The sequence below is a fragment of the Mirounga angustirostris genome, unplaced genomic scaffold (genome assembly GCF_029215605.1).
Source record: "Mirounga angustirostris isolate CCGP_5_RB_7025 unplaced genomic scaffold, mMirAng1.0.hap1 SCAF_16, whole genome shotgun sequence".
NCBI lineage: Eukaryota > Metazoa > Chordata > Mammalia > Carnivora > Phocidae > Mirounga > Mirounga angustirostris.
Genome location: NW_026991724.1, coordinates 58,785,871 through 58,804,931, shown reverse-complemented (window position 1 = coordinate 58,804,931; position 19,061 = coordinate 58,785,871). Strand labels below are relative to the sequence as shown.

The 19,061-nt window shown below is 47.5% G+C and overlaps 1 protein-coding gene across 4 annotated transcripts; it reads right to left on the bottom strand.

Moving 5' to 3' along the window:
- Nucleotides 1-938: 938 nt before the first annotated feature.
- LOC123856184 (zinc finger protein 548-like) lies at nucleotides 939-11,162 on the bottom strand. 4 transcript variants are annotated; one of them, XM_064580306.1, is made up of 5 exons: nucleotides 10,947-11,161; nucleotides 9,146-9,187; nucleotides 6,103-6,282; nucleotides 5,478-5,604; nucleotides 939-3,842 (listed from the first exon to the last, which is right to left on the bottom strand). In XM_064580306.1, the coding sequence occupies exons 4-5, from the start codon at nucleotides 5,509-5,511 to the stop codon at nucleotides 2,275-2,277; spliced, it is 1,602 nt and encodes a 533-aa protein (XP_064436376.1). In that variant the 5' UTR covers nucleotides 5,512-5,604; nucleotides 6,103-6,282; nucleotides 9,146-9,187; nucleotides 10,947-11,161; the 3' UTR covers nucleotides 939-2,274. The 4 variants fall into 4 exon arrangements, with proteins under 4 accessions (XP_064436376.1, XP_064436378.1, XP_045748350.3 ...); XM_064580308.1 differs by having other exon boundaries at nucleotides 11,096-11,113; XM_045892394.3 differs by lacking the exon at nucleotides 6,103-6,282 and having other exon boundaries at nucleotides 10,947-11,162.
- Between the last annotated feature and the right edge of the window lie 7,899 nt (nucleotides 11,163-19,061).

Genomic DNA, 19,061 nt, shown 5'->3' with positions numbered 1-19,061 from the left:
TTCCATTATTTTCAGCTTACTTGTCAGGATGGAATGGCAACTTCCAGCTTCTTACATGCTGGGACAGAAAACAAAAGTCCCTGTCTTCTCATATTTTGTTCTAGTCTTTGTTTCTTACTAGGAATTTAGAATGTGCATGTCTATAATTACCTAAAACTAGGCTTATTTAGATATTTTAAGTATCTTCTCAATCACTCAAATCTTAAAAATTTGATGAAACAAAGTTTTTTTTAAAATTTCAATTTAAATTCTAGTTAGTAACATATATGGTAAAATTGTTTTCAGGTGTAGAATTTAGTGATTCATGAAAGTGTTAAATGTAAATATAAATTTAGATAATTTTTTCATTAAATATTTTGTTCATGTTGAGATTTGAAAAATGCAATCAGAGTGGAAATGGGAATTGTTTCCCATGTCTCACTCTCAAACTGTTTTCTTTCCCTTTCCTATTCTATAATGCTTGTTGCTTTCCTTTCTAAATTTCAAATTTCTCAATAAGGCACCTGGTTTGAAGATTACATGATGAAAAGATGACCTCAAGCAGGAAGAAATCGTACCAGCAGACTGCCTTTGGGCCTGAACTACAACACTTCCTTGATCCCCAGCCTGTTGGCCTACTCTGCAGATTTTCAACTTGCCAAGCAATCACAAATTTAGCTAATTCTTTAAAACACATCTCCCCTCCCCACCACACACACACCCTGATGGTTGTTTCTCTGGAGAACCTAATATACCACAGAACTGAACACTTAAAAATAACAAGATAGTACACTTTGTGTATTTTACGCAGTAACAAATATTTTTTTTAAATGCCCTAAGAATTTTTATGACACAAAGACATAGCTTAAAAACACTACTAGAAAAAAAGAAGTCAAACAAGAATTTTCTAGAAAGGTGGTTCAAATGGTTCAAAAACTTTTACTGATAACGAATTCATATGAAACTGAACTTAAATTTACTTTATTTAAACTTCACTTTCCCATTCTAAACAACTCTTTCGCTCCGTGATTAGCACCTTTGTTGTTTATAGACAATGCAGCTCTAACACGTAACACAGAGCCTTGTTATTTGATGCCATGCTTCTGCACACACATGGATAATACTAAAAATACATATATGCACTCGGTGTAAACAGCTATACAACAGTAACTGTAGGATTCCCTTTATATGAAATTCTAGAAAATGCAAACTAGAGTGTCCACCTGGGGATGGCAAGTTGGGTAGGGCTGGGAGAGAGAGAATATGAAAAGGTGCTAATGGAAACTACAGGGCCTATGGATTACTCATTATCAAGACTCTGGTGATGCTCCCATTGTGCACACATATATGAAAATATATTTTACACTTTTAATAAATGCAGTTTATGTCAATACCTCAATAAAGCTGTTAAGAAATAAAGACTCCATATAAAATCTGGATCTCCTCTTCCTCTAGAAATAATATAACACCTGGCAAATCTGTATTGACTCCATCAACACCCTTCCCTCTATCTTAGGTATGTCAACTCTGATTCCTTCTCAAAACAGAAGGAAATGCTCAGAGAAGAAAATGCTGACAAATGGAGAAATCATGCTAAGCAAAACAAGCCCGTCACAAAAAGACAAATACTGTATGATTCCACTCACGTATAGTACCCAGAGTAGCCGAATTCATAGAGGTGGGGTATAAAACCACAGTAGCCAGGTGTGGCAGGGAGCGGGTAGGAGGAGCTGTTCCATGGGTACAGTTTCAGTTTTGCCAGATGAAAGGAATTCTGGAAATTAGTTTCATAAATATGTGAATTTTTTAAACTACTAAACTGTACAATTCAAAGACAGGGTACTTTGCCACAACATAACTGTAAAATATATATTACAGTAGTTCCCAGCAACAAGTAAGAGCAGATATTTGGCTGAAGTCTTTCCCCCTCTACAATACTCTCTGGCGTGGTGTGAACTTTTTGGTACTGAACAAGGTTAGAGTTTTAGATGAACAAATGCCCGTATTTGTTGCACAAGTAAGGTCTTTTTCCATCGTGAATTCTCTGATGTGTAATGGGGCTGGAGTTGCACCTAACACCTCACATTGACTGCACTCAGAAGGCCTTCCTCTGGTGACCTCTTGATGTCTAATGAATGGCGAGCTGTCCCAAAACAATTTTGCACATTCCCTTCTCATAAGGTGCTTCTCCAGTGTAATGAGCTTAGAGTGGTACCTAAAGGCTTCACCATATTCTCTGCACTCTTAAGTTTCTTTGCCAGTGTAATTCTCTGGTCAATGGCTTGGAGTTGTATCTCAAGATTTCCCCACATTTATGGTGCTCATAGACCTGTTTTCATTGTGGATTTTCTGGTGATGAACGAGGTGGGACTTTCTAATGAAGGCCTTCTGACATTTGCTGCACTCATAGGGCCTTTCTCCAGTGTGGATTTTCTGATGCTCAACAAGTATATGTTTGTGGCTAAAGGCTTTCCCACATTCGCTGCACTCATAAGGCCTCTCTCCAGTGTGATTTCTCCAATGTTTAATAAGGTTGGAGTTATACCGAAAGAATTTCCCACAGACACTGCACTCATAAGGCCTTTCTCCAGTGTGAACTCTCTTATGTCTAATGAGTCTACAGTGGTACCTAAAGGATTTCCCACATTCGCTGCACTCATAAGGCCTCTCTCCAGTGTGATTCTGCCAATGTTTAATGAGCTTCGACTTGTACCTAAAGAATTCCCCACATAAGCTGCACTCATAAGGTCTTTCTCCAGTGTGAACTCTTTGATGTCTAATAAGTGTAGAGGTGTACCTAAAGAATTTCCCACATTCACTGCACTCATAAGGCCTTTCTCCAGTGTGAACTCTCTGATGTTTAATGAGTGTGGAATTGTACCTAAAGAATTTTCCACATTCATTGCACTCATAAGGCTTCTCTGCAGTGTGAACTCTCTGATGTCTAATGAATGTGGAGCTGTACCTGAAAAATTTCCCACATTCGCTGCATTCATAAGGCCTCTCCCCAGTATGAACTCTCTCGTGTCGTATCAGGCGATAGTTGTACCTAAAGAATTTTCCACATTCTCTGCATTCATAAGGCCTTTCCCCATTGTGGATTCTCTGATGTTTCATGAAGTTGGCATTGTACTTAAAGAACTCCCCACATTTGCTACACTCATAAAGGCTTAATCCAGTGTGAACCCTCTGGTGACTAGTGAGTGTGGAGTTGTACCTAAAGAATTTCCCACATTCATTGCACTTAAAAGGCCTTTCTCCAGTGTGAATTTTCTGGTGCTGGACAAGGTGAAACTTCTTAATGAAGGCCATCCTACATTTGCTGCATTCGTAGGGTCTTACTCCAGTGTGAATTTTCTGGTGCTCCACAAGTACCTGGTTCTGGCTGAAGGCTTTCCCACACTGAGTGCACCTGTAAGCCTTCTGTCCAGCCTCACAGGCCCCCCCCCGCCCAGTGTCCCTGTGTGGCTTCAAAGCACCGTGAGGGGCCGGGTGCCGCAGAAAGCCGGCACTGGCTGGGAAGTCCCTCCCACCTCTGCTGCATGTGAAGCTACTCTCCGCCATGTGAACACTGTCGCTCACAGCAAAGGAAGGACTCCCCTCATCCCTTCTGGAAAAGCGGTCTCCAATCTGATCCTCTTGGTGCTGGTGCAGGTTTGCCCCACAAATGGACAGCTCTTGATCAGGGTGCGTTCCATCATGCTCAGCCGAGCGCAAAATGTCTTTCCAGACTGGGCCGCACGTCTCCCAGGGCTGGGACTTCTGGATGGACGGGCCAGGCTTCGGAGTCCTGACCTGTGACCCTCCTACAGAAACATCTTGCTCTGAAGGGGCCTCCTCATCCTGGGCTCCATGCCAGCAACCTGTAAGCAGAGAAATGCTGGTGAAGTGCCTGCTGACTTCGTTGGGAGGAGGCGGCCCCATCGGGAATGTGTGCCAGACACACCCACGGACGAGGCCACTGGACCGCTGACGGGTGAGGGGGACTCAAGACAGTGAGAAGAAGGCCCGCTGTGCAGAGCTCAGCCTGGCAAGCTCCTGTGATGGGAGAGCCCTGACTCTGGGGAAGAACATAAGGGAGGGGTCCTGTCTTAGTCCATCTGGGTTGCCACAACAAAATACCACAGACTGGGTGGCTTATAAATGACAGAAATTTATTTCTCGCAGTCGTGGAGGCTGGAATTCTGAGAGCAGGGTGCCAGCATGGTCGGGTGAGGGCCCCCTCCCGGGCTGCCAACTTCTCACTGTGTCCTCACACAGTGGAAGAGGCTGGGGGCTCTGTGGGCTCTCCTTTACAACAGCACTAATCCCATTCATGGGAGCTCTGCCTTCATGACCTAAGCACCCCGCAAAGGCACCAATTTCTAATACCACCACACTGGGCATGAAGTTTGCAACAAAGAATTGGTGGTGGGGTGGTGGGGCACAAACACTTAAAACAAAGCAGGTGCTATGCAGGGAGAAGAGGCAGGGTTTTCAAGTCACTCCTGTGCAAACGGCTATGGCTGCTGGTGACCGGTGAGCACGGTGCAGAAAACCGTAAACAGACCTAGAAATGCCTAACCACACGGAGATACTGCAACTCAAGAACTACTTAGGGATACGTGCAGGCCTCACAATATCCTAACTATAGCTCAAATGTTGGCGAGCCCTGCAAAGGGAGCAATGAAACAGAATCCGGGTGAAGGCCAACAGGCGTTGGAATGTGGCGGAAAGGGGATTCAAATTCAGCGTAGACATGAAAATGGAGAAGAAAAGGTAGAAATGAGGTGTGGCCCTTGGCCCTGGCATCACACAATGGTGGACAGAGGACAGGTTCCCAGCTCTGACACACACCCTTCCCCTGCTCCTTCCCACCAGGGCTGTGTACTTTTGAGTGTCTCTTGCCACTGACACAGTAATGTCCACCTATTAGGTACCTGGGGTCCTCCCCACTGCTCGAGGTGAGCACTGATGTGGCACCTGAGACAGGCCAGTCCTAGACGAAAGAAAGGAAAAGGCATGGCCAGTGTGCGCCCAGAGTAACCCAACACAGGATATCCAACATCTTAAAATTACAAGAACTTCACAGGAGAGACTGTAGAAACAACCCAGTGTTCCCCAAAATTAGTAATTAGGTTGGTGCCTGAAATTCCTAGCACAGGCAGGACCCAAGAAATGTCAGCAAGAGGAACGGGGGAAAGCCTGGGGTACCATGGTTCCACGCATCTAGACTAAATGACCCAACCAGGGACAAGACAGGTCTGAGGGATCTCTCAGACAAACTTCAACATCTCTGACCTCTGAGCCTGATCTTGCAAGTGCTCAGAGCAGCAGGGATGGGACCGCGTGGGGAGAGTGGGTGCAGTGCGCACAGCCCAGTCCTGGCACCAGTAATCAGTAACTGGAAAGGAAGTAGTACCCACGGTCTTGCTGTGGAAAGGACAGAGCTGCCCCTGGACCAAAGAGGAAGAACAGAGCCCAGCCCAGGACATGGGGCGGGGGCGTACGGGCCTTACCCAGGGAGGACAGAAGCGCAAAGTTCTCCAACATCACAGCATGGTACAGAAATCGCTGAGCTTCATCGAGGAGGCCCCACTCTTCCTGGGAGAAATATATGGCCACATCCTCAAAGACCACATGGCTCTGCCAAAGTTGGAACATTTGGTTCATGAGTAGCTTCTTGTGTTAACTGTGTCTCGTGGATTCTCTAATTATCTATTTGCCATCCGTTAATTACAGGGCTAAACGAACAGCCAAATGTATCTCTATATCTCCCTCGCAATCCGAGGCCCACACTGAACCACCTCCTTCACTAACTCACACACCAAGTCAACACTTCCCCTGTCCTAGATCAACGAGGGCCAGGTACCAGACAACCAGGGACACCCCTTCTACCCTGAAAATTATAGAAAAGGTACACGAAATTTATAGAAAATAGCCATCAGTAAGCTTGTCACCGTACCCTTCCGGCATTTCTCCCAGAAAGTTCCAAAAAGCCTCTGACCTAAGGAGTCCCTCTGCTGGCGTTTATGTCTCCTAACCCAAACTGGTGCTTCCTGTCACACGGTGTGCTCCCACCCGTCGAGAAACAGAATAAAAACCTTCTTTTAGTGTTGTTGGTCTCTCCATGTCATCACTCACCCATCTCCATAAATTAAAATCCTGTGGGTGCAAGTATCTGATACACTTCTCTCACCAGGCCCTTCGGTCCTTCCTGCACACATCCATCCCTGCTCGTCCTCCTCCCTGACTTCCCAATGTGGAAGAGTCACCAGTGGCTGGTGGCACTGTGGCCTGCTCTCGCCTCATTCCCATCGGTCACTGTGTCCAGAACACAGCATAAGACATGAGTAGTGAAGGAGCAGAAGAACATCATCTAGGTTGTGGGCCTGGCAATGCAGGGCTCTCCCTCCCTCCAGCCAGCCAGTTCCCCAGGTCTTGTCTGAGAGGTAAGACTCAGACCCTCAAGTCAAACTCAGACTTGTCTCTCTCCCTTAAGCACCCAGAGCCAACCACTCACACTCCAGCTCACCTGCATATTGGTCGTCGGACTCACGCCCCTCACAACTCTGACTCCTCCACAAACACCCCCAGCCCACACCACTGGCATTTCCTTCACGTCCTAACAGGCAAATACATCGAGGATCCAATTCAGCCCTGGCCCTGCCCCTGAACACCACAAGTCCAAAGGCCCCTAGCGCCAGGTCCAGCCCCAAGCCCTGCTTTGAAGGCCCGGCTTCTTTTTTTTATTTGAGAGAGCACAAGAGCGGGGAGCGGGAGAGGGAGAAGCAGACCCCCCGCTGAGCAGGGAGCCCGATGCAGGACTCGATCCTGGGACTCCAGGATCATGACCCGAGCCAAAGGCAGTCGCTTAACCAACTGAGCCACCCAGGCGCCCTGAAGGCCCAGCTTCTTGCTTCATCCTCAGCCACCTGCCTACGTGAGGACGTCACACACTCGGCCCTTTCTCCCTCCCGTATCGCACCAACTGTCCCATAAGCAGTCAGAACCTTCCTTTCTCCTCATTTGAAGCCCAGGAACACTGAGCTCTCCACCCATATGCCCACTCCACCTGAGGTCTAGCAATGCTTCAGGCTGACCAGTTTCCCCCTCAACATCTATCTCATGTGCACTCCAGTCTCAGAAGACTTTCTCACTCCTAAACCCCCCGTCTCTCTTTCTCTCTCCCCATGTTTCTCTCTCTCGCACACACACACAAACACAAACACTCGGCTTCCTCACCTTTGTGATGCCCCCCACCACCACCCAGGTGCCCGATGAAGAAACCCAGTACTCAGGGGCGCCTGGGTGGCTCAGTTGGTTAAGCAGCTGCCTTCGGCTCAGGTCATGATCCTGGAGTCCTGGGATCGAGTCCCGCATCGGGCTCCCTGCTTGGCAGGGAGTCTGCTTCTCCCTCTGACCCTCCTCCCTCTCATGCTCTCTGTCTCTCATTCTCTTTCTCTCAAATAAATAAATAAAATCTGTAAAAGAAAAAAAAAAAAGAAAAGAAACCCAGTACTCAGGGAGCCTGGGTGGCTTCAGTCAGTTAAGCATCTGACTCTGGGTTTCACCTCAGGTCACGATCTCATGGGTCATGGGATCGATCTCCACGTTGGGCTCTGCACTCAGTGGGGAGTCTGTTTGGGATTCTCTCTCTCCCTCTGCCCTTCCCACCACTCACGTGCTCTCTCTCTCTAAAATAAATCAATCTTTTAAAAACAAACAAACAAACCCAATACTCAGGCCCTTCATTCCCATTCCTGCTCCTCTAATGGCATCGCCACCATAACCTCGAAATGCTGCCTCCTAAATCTGATCCCTAGCTTCATCCTAGCCCACACCCCAGCCAGCACGCTGTGGCTGTCTCCAACTTCAACCTATCCCCGAACTCCAGGACTCTGTGTTCAAGTGCCTACTTGAGGGGCGCCCGGGTGACTCAGTCGGTTAAGCGTCTGCCTTCAGCTCAGGTTATGATCCCAGGGTCCCAGGATGGAGCCCCACGTTGGGCTCCCTGCTCAGTGGGGAGTCTGCTTCTCCCTCTCCCTCTGCGCCCCCCCACTCCCAGCTCGTACTCGCTCTCTCTCAAATAAATAAATAAATAAAATCTTTAAAAAAAAAAAAAGTGCCTACTTGACACTTTTCCTGGGAATCTCTGGGGCATTTATGACATAGACAAAAACTGACTCTTCATATTCCACCTGCAAATTCCTCATACCACTGACTTCCTCCGTTTTAGTTCAAGCATCCATCCTTCCTAACAAGGCCAAAAACCTGGGGGCATCCCCAACTTTTCCCTCTATCCCACCTCCTCATCTCCCTGAGCCTCCACATCCTGAAATATGAGCAGCTCTAGCTGAAAACACATCCGGAAACCAGTGCCTCCTCTGCTTCCACAACCACCGCTCCTGTGTAGCCACCGCGACAACACTCCCCTGGACTGTGGCAAGCATTTCACTTACACCGCCGTCTGTCTCCCACTCCGTAGCCAAAGGGAACCTGTTAAAATCTCAGTCATAGCACCTTCCCCTTGTTTCAAACCTTCCCTACCTCCCACCGACCTCAGATTAGAGGTCCAGAGCCCCAGGCTGTCACTCAAGGTCTGATACCTGTGCACCCCTACCCAACCCCAAGCTGGCTCCCCATTCTCACCAGCTATAAAAGAGACATGCAGGGCGCCTGGGTGGCTCAGTTGGTTAAGCGACTGCCTTCGGCTCAGGTCATGATCCTGGAGTCCCGGGGTCGAGTCCCACATCGGGCTCCCTGCTCGGCAGGGAGTCTGCTTCTCTCTCTGACCCTCCCCCCTCTCATGCTCTCTCTCTATCTCGTTCTCTCTCTCAAATAAATAAATAAATAAAAATCTTAAAAAAAAAAAAAAAAGAGACGTGCAGTTTCCTGAACATCCCAGCTAAGTCTCAACTCCAAGCATGTGAACATCCTGAATCCTGTGGCCAGGATTCCCTGCCACTCTTGCATCAGTAGTTAGAAATGGGAACTGCTCTACATATAATCTAAATATAGGATCCTGGGCCTGGGGAAAGCCCATGGTCTTCAGACTTAAGAGAGTGAGAAGGATAAGAGAAGTTTCAGGACACTACCACTCCCTGAGGGTATATATATACTGGGGTGCCAAAAAACACCTGGGTGACAACCGGGATGGTTGAAAAGTGGGACATCCTCCACTCACCTGCACCGGGTCCATAAGCATTTCTGCCACCTCTGTGGGACCCTATGGTAAGAAGGAGACCATGAGAAATGGGTACCATGGAAGGATCTTATGAACTTAGCTGGACCACCACCCCTGCCCTATCCTGGAGCAAAGTGATCTCAGCCTGGTGGTGTAAGTTCAGCTCCTCCAGAAAACAGTGCTGCCGGGGCGCCTGGGTGGCTCAGTTGGTTAAGTGACTGCCTTCGGCTTAGGTCATGATCCTGGAGTCCCGGGATCGAGTCCCGCATCGGGCTCCCTGCTCCGCAGGGAGTCTGCTCCTCCCTCTGACCCTCCCCCCTCTCATGTGCTCTCTCTCTGATTCTCTCTCAAATAAATAAATAAAATCTTAAAAAAAAAAAAAAAAAGAAAACAGTGCTGCCTCTTATCAACTGGGTGACAACTGTTACTGTCCATAGGATCAACAGTTTTGTATATATTTTCAGTGCAAATGTAGTAGGGTTTTGAAATTTGAGGTCTTTATTTTTACCGCTTTCTAAGATTTCATAAGATACTATACATAAAACTTCACACTGTAAACAAACAGGCAAATTAATGTCAGATCAATCATGAAGTGTTTGCAAAAATTTAACTTGCTGAATAGGTTCATTTCTAATTGTCTACCTCGGTGTACATATTTAAAAGGATATTGATTGAGTACTTAAGTCAATAACTTTTTTATACATTCTTAAGGAGTTGTAGGAAAAGGCTGAGCAGGCAGACAAGCTCCTAGTCCATACAGCAACAAGACCTGCCTGTTACATAACCCCCAAAAGAGAGCTTGTTGGAGGCCCTCAGCTGGACAGCAGCTCGCCCTCTCGCCCTGAGGGGTGGGGGTGAGGAAGCAGTCCCCTGTCTGGGACCCTGAGGCTGCATCAGCCTGGCTGACCTTTCCCTTGCCCCACTGGGCGTGGCCCTGAGCTGAGCGGCAAGTGGAGAGTCAACACCAGCACATGACACCGGCTGCACGAAGGGAAACTCCTCACCCCACCACCATCTCCCTTCCCAAAGACACAGGCGAAAGATCTCTCCTACAGCAAACCTCTTTTGAAGGAAGCATCAGGGATGCCGACACCTGCTTCCCATACCCTGCCCACCAGTAACTCTTCAGCCCTTGCCTCCCTCACCATCTAAAATCATCTGAAGACTCCCTCCTCGATCTGGCCCTCAGGCCACGCCCTCCTCGCCTCTGACAGCCCAGCCCCCTCCCCCGTCCTCCACACGCTCCCGTCACGTCTCCCCGCTGAGACACCTCAGCATCAGCGCGTCCAGAATCAAACGCACGGTCTCCCCGATGCCCGCTCCCCGGGCTCGCCTACCCCACCCCCACCCTTCCCGATGTTCAGGCCAAGAAGCCTCAACAGGGCCCTTCACTCCCCGCGTCTGCTCACACGCGTATGCGACGCGGCTCTGCCGTGGGACGCCTCGCACCCCCTCTGCCGCCGCCGCCCTGCTCCAGCCTCCCAGAACTCCCCCGGGGGGCCCCGTCCTGCTCCCCCTTACCTTAAACTCCCGACTCTGCGCGTGCCCCTCCCCCCCGCCCGCTCGCGACCTTCCGCGGACGCCGGCGTGGCCACTGCAGGCGACACCCCACCGCGCCCTCCGTTCCCCGCACACACAAGGGTCCCGGTCCCCCCGCCCCCGCCACGCCCCACCGCACGGACGGAGCCGGGACCGCACGCCGGGGCGCCCTCTGCTCCCGCCCCGCGGGCGCCCCTCCGTCCGGAAGCAGCGCTCGGGGCGAGGGGCGGGCGGCTGAGGGCCCGGGGGTCGCGGCACCCACCGCAGCCGGCTTCATCGGCGCGGCCTCCGCCAACGACCGGCGGGAAGAGCGGTGCGCGGAGCGGCGGGCGCCCGGGCGGGGAAGAGGTCGCCTCGCGCAGGCTCTGCGGCGCGAACGACGCCTCCCCCCGCGCTCTCCCGCCCTGTCACCTCCGCACCCGCCAAACGCCTCGGAAGCCTCGAAACCCCGAACCCGAGAGCGAGCGAACGGACGCGAAGGCTCGCCGGATGTCCCGCCCCTCACGATGCGCACGCACGCAAGCGCCCCGCCCTCACGGCTTCATTGGCTCAGGGGCCGCCGCCGCCGCGCTCCGCAGACCTATGGGTTTCGTAGCTGCCGCCGCCCTCCCCTCCTCAGACGAAGGCCCGCCCCCCTCTGCGGCGGACGAGAGCCTAGAGGCTCCGTCAGGCGCTCCGGGAAGTGGAGTTCCGCGGCTCCAACGGTGGGGCGGGGTCTCGCCTGCTCTTAAAGGGGATCGGTCCAGGTTTCTTGGAGCGCAGTCCGGGGTCACAGAATGGCCAGCGACCTGTTACTTCATATGCTGAGGAGCTCGGGAAGTTCCCAGAGGCTACACAGCCGAAGGGACACCCACATCACGACAGCACGTCCACTCGTAGCCGTCCACGACCTTGTCGCTTTTCAAGTACAGACCGAATCTGGAGTCCGTTCTAACGAGGACGAGAAAGCAAAGGCTTCGGACGGAGCCGTGGGGGGGACATGGGGGAGGAATGATGGGGCACCGAAGTAGGCAGAAAGGGTGAAGCTGTGCCTCGGATTCCCAGAAGAACATCTCTGCCGCCTGCTCAGTCAGGGTTGTGTTTGAACAGTGAGTAGCATTTCTTCAACTACTACTGCTCCATACCTGAGGTGTTTGTCGGTTCCTGTAAGAATCTGGTATCTACCCGAAAGGAACAGTGACTCCACACATCCATCTCCCGCCAGGATGGTGTGTGCTCCTCTCATAGTTGGGGCACCAGTAAAAAGGGAGCATCCTGTTCTTCAGGCAAAGGGGAGGAATCCGCTCTCTCATTTCCTTGCTGGGAAGAGATTTATCAGTTCACTGAAATTCTAGCAACAGTGTCACCACAGGGAGTAGAAACTACCTGAGAAAAACACTTGTGAAGTGGAAATTACTGAAGTGATCAGTTATTTATATTTTTATATTTTAAAGATGTATTTGTTTATTTATTTTAGCGAGAGAGAGCAGGGGGAGGAGCAGAGAGAGGGACAAGCCGACTCCGTGCTGAATATGGAGCCTGATGTGGGGCTTGACTGCAGGACCCTGACATCAAGACTTGAGCCAAAATTAAGAGTCAGGTCAGTTATTTAGACAGATTAGCAGAAATACTTCTAGGGAAACATACCTGTAATACATTTTAAAAAACCACACACACACACGCAAAACTAAACACATGGGGCGCCTGGATGGCTCAGTCAGTTAAGTGTCTGCCTTCGGCTCAGGTCATGATCCCAGGGTCCTGGGATTGAGGCCCACATCAGGTTCCTTGCTCAGCGGGGAGTCCACTTCTCCCTCTGCCCCTCCCCCTGCTCATGTTCTCCTGCAAATGAATAAATAAAATCTTTAAAAAAAAAAACATTAAGAAAAGTTAAGATCTCAGTGAAGTTTGAGAGACAGTGAGATCTGAAAAGCAAGAGGATGAAGCCAAGCCTGTGGCTGTGCATGAATCTTGGCCACAATCAGGTTTTTTGCTCCAAAATAAGATTCTTTTTTATACTTGACAATGTGGCTATTAACTGCTTGGAAGGGATAGAGACGATATTTTTAAAGAGTTACCTCAGAGGTGAAAATGAACAACCATCTGTGCTGTGGTATTTACTGATCTTAGAAACGTACGGTGCATACCTACTGGATTTCAGGCACAATGGTGGGTGCACAGGACACACTGGGGATAGGGTTGCCAGCTGCTCTCTGTAATCAGGATTGTTCTGTGTTTTCTGTAGTTGTTTATTTAGCATTCATTTATCTGAAGGCCAAACTAATAGTCAAAGATGTATACTTCTCTCTTGCAAGTCAGCTTCACAGACTTGCAAAACTGCTATTATAAACACAAGAACAAACCCTAATCTGTTTTTACTTCCTGCCTAATAAGGCACTTCAGTCTTAAAGGCATACTCTCAGTTCCTCCTCCCGCCCCCTCCTTCCTGCATGTCACATGGTTTCATGGGGCCCTCCATGGTGTGCCGTGTCTCTTATTTCCAGGGTGTTGAGAATTTAGCTAAGTTACTTCATGGTGTCACTGTCTCAGCATCCATTTTGTTTGGCCAAGCCGCCTGCAGGGACACTGACATTCACCCCCTCATGGAAGCACATGCCCTACATGACAGCCCAAAGAGCCACAAGCAAATAAAAGTTCCTGATAGGACTTCCGAAGACCCTTGTAATTAACCATCCCTAGCCTCCCAGCACCTGTATGCCTTATGTTCACCCTTAGATAAGACCTTCTTGGAGCTTACCAAAACCCAGCTCTTTTTGGTTTTAACTGAACACCTGGGTGACTCGGTCAGTTAAGCCTCTGCCTCTTGATTTCAGCTCAGGTCTTGATCTCAGGGTCATGAGTTCAAACTCCGTGTTGAGCTCCACGCCCACTGTGAAGCCTACGTTAAAAAAAATTTTTTTTGACAAATCTGGGCTTAACTGGGAAACCTGGAAACACTAAACCCATGGACCCTAGTAAAGGCATGTACCCCAGGTCATGCCTTTCTTTCTGCCTGCACTCTGCCTTGATGTCCCTGTGTGGACCCTGGAAGTGTGCCATGTAATTCCTCCAGGACCTGTGAGTGTAAACTTCTCTTTTTCAATTTCTCTTATGGTCTGTCACTGAACCACAACCTGACCCACCATCCAGCACCCCGTGCTATACTTAGCAAATGTTAATTTACCTGTCATAACACAGGAAACTGTTGAGTAGCGCAACTTTCCTTTCAATGGCATTGACCCCTCCATGTTGCACTCAGTCACCTTTATAAATCAAGACTCTGTCACAATTCAAGGACATGTCCTGTGTTTAATGATTTGGTCCTGATTCCTACATTGACTTTGTCAGGACACCATAAGTATCCGAATCACAGCTTTTTACAGTATGTTACAGAAAAGTCATGCAGATGACATGATACTCTATGTGGAAAACCCAAGAGACTATACCCCCAAATTGCTAGAACTCATACGGGAATTCAGCAAAGTGGCAGGATAGAAAATCAATGCACAGAAATCAGTTGCATTCCTATACACTAACAATGAGATAGAAGAAAGAAAAATTAAGGAGTCAATCCCATTTACAATTGCACCCAAAACCATAAGATACCTAGGAATGAATCTAACCAAAGAGGCAAAGGATCTGCACTCAGAAAACTATACAACACTCATGAAGGAAATTGAGGAAGACACAAAGAAATGGAAAAATGTTCCATGCTCATGGATTGGAAGAACAAATATTGTTAAGATGTCTATGCTACCTAGAGCAATCTATACATTCAGTTCAATTCCTATCAAAATACCATCAACTTTTTTCACAGAGAGAGAACAAATAATCCTAGAATTTGTATGGAACCAGAAAAGACCCCGCATAGCCAGAGGAATGTTGAAAAAGAAAAGCAAAGCTGGCAGCATCACAATTCCGGACTTCCAGCTCTATTACAAAGCTGTCATCATCAAGACAGTATGGTACGGGCACAAAAACAGACACATAGATCAATGGAACAGAATAGAGAGCCCAGAAATGGACCCTCAACTCTATGGTCAACTAATCTTTGACAAAGCAGGAAAGAATATCCAATGAAAAAAAGACAGTCTCTTCATTGGACAGCCGCACGCAGAAGAATGAAACTGGACCATATCCTTACACCATACCCCCAAAATAGACTCAAATTGGATGAAAGACCTAATTGTGAGACAGGAATCCATCAAAATCCTAGAGGAGAACACAAGTAGCAACCTCTTTGACCTTGGTCACAGCAACCTCTTGTTAGACACGTCTCCAAAGGCAAGGGAAACAAAGGCAAGAATGAACTACTGGGACTTCATCAAGATAAAAAGCTTTGGCACAGCAAAGGAAACAGTCACAAAACCAAAGACAACTGACAGAATGGGAGAAGATAGTTGCAAATGACATATCAGATGAAGGGCTAATATCCAGAATCTATAAAGAACTTATCAAACTTGGGATGCCTGGGTGGCTCAGTCAGTTAAATGTCTGCTTTTGGCTCAGGTCATGATTCCAGGGTCCTGGGATTGAGCACTGCATCGGGCTCCTTGCTCGGCAGGCAGCCTGCTTCTCCCTCTGCCTGCCACTCCCCCGCTTGTGTGCTGACAAATAAATAAATAAAATCTTAAAAAAAAAAAACTTATCAAACTCAACACCCAAAGAACAGAAATTTCCTCAAAGACATACAAATGGCCAACAGGTATATGAGAAAATGCTCATCATCCCTAATCATCAGGGGAATGCAAATCAAAACCGCAATGAGATATCACCTCACACCCGACAGGACAACTATTACCAAAAAAGCAAAACACAAGTCTTGCCAATGATGTGAGAAACTGGAACCCTTTCACACCGTTGGTGGGAATGCAAAATGGTAGAGCTGCTATGGAGCATAACATGGACATTCCTCACAAAAAGTAAAACTAGAACTACCATATGATCCAGTAATCCCATTTCCAGGTATACACCCAAAAGGACCTAGAAGAGATACTAGCAGTTCCATGTTCACTGCAGCACTATTCGTGATAGCTAAGATGTGGAAACAAACTAAGTGCCCATCAACAGATGAATGGAGGGGCGCCTGGGTGGCTCAGTTGGTTAAGCGACTGCCTTCGGCTCAGGTCATGATCCTGGAGTCCCTGGATCGAGTCCCGCATCGGGCTCCCTGCTCGGCAGGGAGTCTGCTTCTCCCTCTGACCCTCCTCCCTCTCATGCTCTCTGTCTCTCATTCTCTCTCTCTCAAATAAATAAATAAAATCTTTAAAAAAAAAAAACAACAGATGAATGGATGATGAAAACATGATATATACAAATAACAAAATATTCAATCTTTAAAAAGGAAATTTTAGGGGCACCTGGGTGGCTCAGTCGTTAAGTGGCTGCCTTTGGCTCAGGTCATGATCCCAGGGTCCTGGGATCAAGCCCTGCATCGGGCTCCCTGCTCAGCAGGAAGCTTGCTTCTCCTTCTCCCACTCCCCCTGCTTGTGTTCCCTCTCTCGCTATGTCTCTGTCAAATAAATAAATAAAATCTTTAAAAAAATAAAATAAAAAGGAAATTTTACAATACATGACAACGCGATAGACCCTGAGGAGATGATGCCAAGTGAAATAAGCCAGACACAGTATAAAGACAAGTACTGCATGATTCCACTTAGATGATGAGGAATCTAAAATAGTCAAGTTCATAAAATAGACTGGAATGGTGATCAGGAGCTGGAGGGAGGGGGAAATGAGAAGCTACTAATCAACAGGCATAAAGTTTCAGTAGGTAACATAAAATGTTATTTTAATCATTTTCTTTGCTATTAAAGGAAATCCTACATTTCTCAAGTTTAACGGTTAGTATATATTGGTTTATATCTGTTGGAAAACGTCACCAAAAAGATGTGACTGCCAGTTGACCTGTGAGCTAGACCCCAGGCACTCCGAGGCTCCTCACCCCCTCCCCCGTCCTTGGAATGTGGGTCCTGCTTGTCTTTCTCACTCCCAGAGACTGCTCCAAGGACACAGCCTTGAGATCATGATGTGGTGTTGAGAACACCTGCACAGTGTATGTGACTGAACCCAAGTAAGGCCTCTTTATAAACTTATAAGATTTGGCAAGCGGTGCAGGGATCCATTCGTCTTGCAGCTACCCAAGACAAGCCTCGTACGTAAGTTCCCTTTGCTTATTAAAACAGCACCTACCAGTCTGGATTGGCCTCTCTCTTTGGTCTCTCCCCACCCTCTGCATACAGGAGCTGGTTTTAGACTACACCTGGGAAAACTCCTGAGAGAACTGGGAACTTGACTACTCATCATTTTCAATATTGAGTGAACAATTGCATACCACACAAATACATTTGAAAGGAAGTTTTATCATCTAATGCCAACTCTTCAGAAAACTCACCACAAATTGACATATGCATTTTGGTATTTGCTATTCGATACACACGAAAAGTAGATAGCATAACCTCCTTGCCTTTTCATTTTGTTGTTTCCTTTGCTGTGCAGAAACTTTTTAGTTTGATGTAGTCCCACTTGTTTATTTTTATTTCCTGTGCTTTGCTATTAATTAAAAATTATTTCTAATACCAACGTCAGGGAGCTTTCCCTTTGTTTTCTTCTAGCTTTACTGTTTCAGGTCTTTAAGTCTTTTAATTTTTTTTTTAAAAGATTTTATTTATTTGAGAGAGAGAGAATGAGAGACAGGGAACATGAGAGGGAGGAGGGTCAGAGGGAGAAGCAGACTCCCCGCCGAGCAGGGAGCCCGATGTGGGACTCCATCCCCGGACCCCGGGATCATGACCTGAGCCGAAGGCAGTCGCTTAACCAACTGAGCCACCCAGGCGCCCTAAGTCTTTTAATTCATCTTTAGTTGATTTCGTGTATGGTGCAAGATATGGGTCCAATTTAATTCTTTTGCATGGGGAGATCCAGTTTTTCCAACACCATTTATTAAAGAGGCCATCCTTTCCCCCATTGTATATTCCTGATTCCTTTGTCAAAAATTAGTTGACTTTGTATGTGCAGGTTTATTTCTGGGCTCTCTCCTCTCTTCCGTTGGTCTATGTGTCTGTTTTGATGCCAGAACCATATTGGTTTCATTAATGTAACTTTGTAGTGTAGTTTGAAGACAGGAAGTTTGATGCCTCCAGCTTTGTTCTCCTTGCTCCAGATTGAGCTATTCAGTGTCTCTTGTAGTTCCATATAAATTTTAGATTTTTTTCCTATTTCTGTGAAAAGTGTCATTGTAATTTTGATAGGGATTGCATTCAATCTGTAGATTACCTTGGGTAGAACGGACATTTTAACATTATTAATTCTTCCGACCAATGAACATGAGATATCTTCCCACTTATTTGTGTCTTTGATTTTTCTCATCAATGTTTTATAGCTTTCAGTGTTCGGATCTCTCACTTCCTTGGTTACATTTATTCTTAAGTATTTTATTCTTTTTGTTGCTATTGTCAGATTGTTTTATTAATGTCTTTTCCAGATAATTTGTTAGTGTGTAGAAATGCAAAACTGATTTTTGTATGTTGATTTTGTATTCTGAAACTTTACTGAATTCACTTACTAGTTTTTACAGTTTGTTTTGGTACAGCCTTTCAAGTTTTTTTTCCTTTTTTAAAAGATTTTATTTATTTATTTGACAGAGAGAGATAGTGAGAGCAGGAACACAAGAAGGGGGAGTGGGAGAGGGAGAGGGAGAAGCAGGCCTCCCGCCGAGGAGGGAGCCCGATGCGGGGCTCGATCCCAGGACCCCGGGATCATGACCTGAGCCGAAGGCAGACATTTAACAACTGAGCCACCCAGGCGCCCCAGCCTTTCAAGTTTTCTACAGATAAGATCAGTTCATCTGCAGACAGAGACATTATTTTTTCCTTTCCATTTTGGATGCTTTTCAATTCTTTTTCTCACCCAACTGCTCTGGCTAGGACTTCCAGTACTATGTTGAATAAAAGTGGAGAGAGTGGGCACCCTTGTTTATAATCTTTTTTATTTTATTTATTTATTTTTTATTTATTTGTTTGAGAGAGAGAAAGCATGAGAGGGGGGAGGGTCAGAGGGAGAAGCAGACTCCCTGCCGGGCAGGGAGCCCGATGTGGGACTCGATCCGGGGACTCCAGGATCATGACCTGAGCCAAAGGCAGTTGCTTAACCAACTGAGCCACCCAGGCGTCCCTATAATCTTTTTTATTTTTAAAGATTTTATTTATTTATTTGACAGAGAGATAGAGAGCCCAAGTAGGCAGAGTGGCAGGCAGAGGGAGAGGGAGAAGCAGGCTCTCCGCTGAGCAGGGAGCCAGACGTGGGGCTCCATCCCAGGACCCCAGGATCATGACCTGAGCCGAAGGCAGCCGCTTAACCAACTGAGCCCCCCAGGTGCCCCACCCTTGTTTATAATCTT

Excerpts from the sequence above, each read along its gene's own strand:
- LOC123856184 (XM_045892394.3), bottom strand. Across the intron at positions 5,605-9,145 it reads TGCTTATGGACCCGGTGCAG|AGCCATGTGGTCTTTGAGGA; the intron begins GTGAGTGGAGGA and ends CAACTTTGGCAG. Across the intron at positions 3,843-5,477 it reads TGCGCTTCTGTCCTCCCTGG|GTTGCTGGCATGGAGCCCAG; the intron begins GTAAGGCCCGTA and ends CTCTGCTTACAG.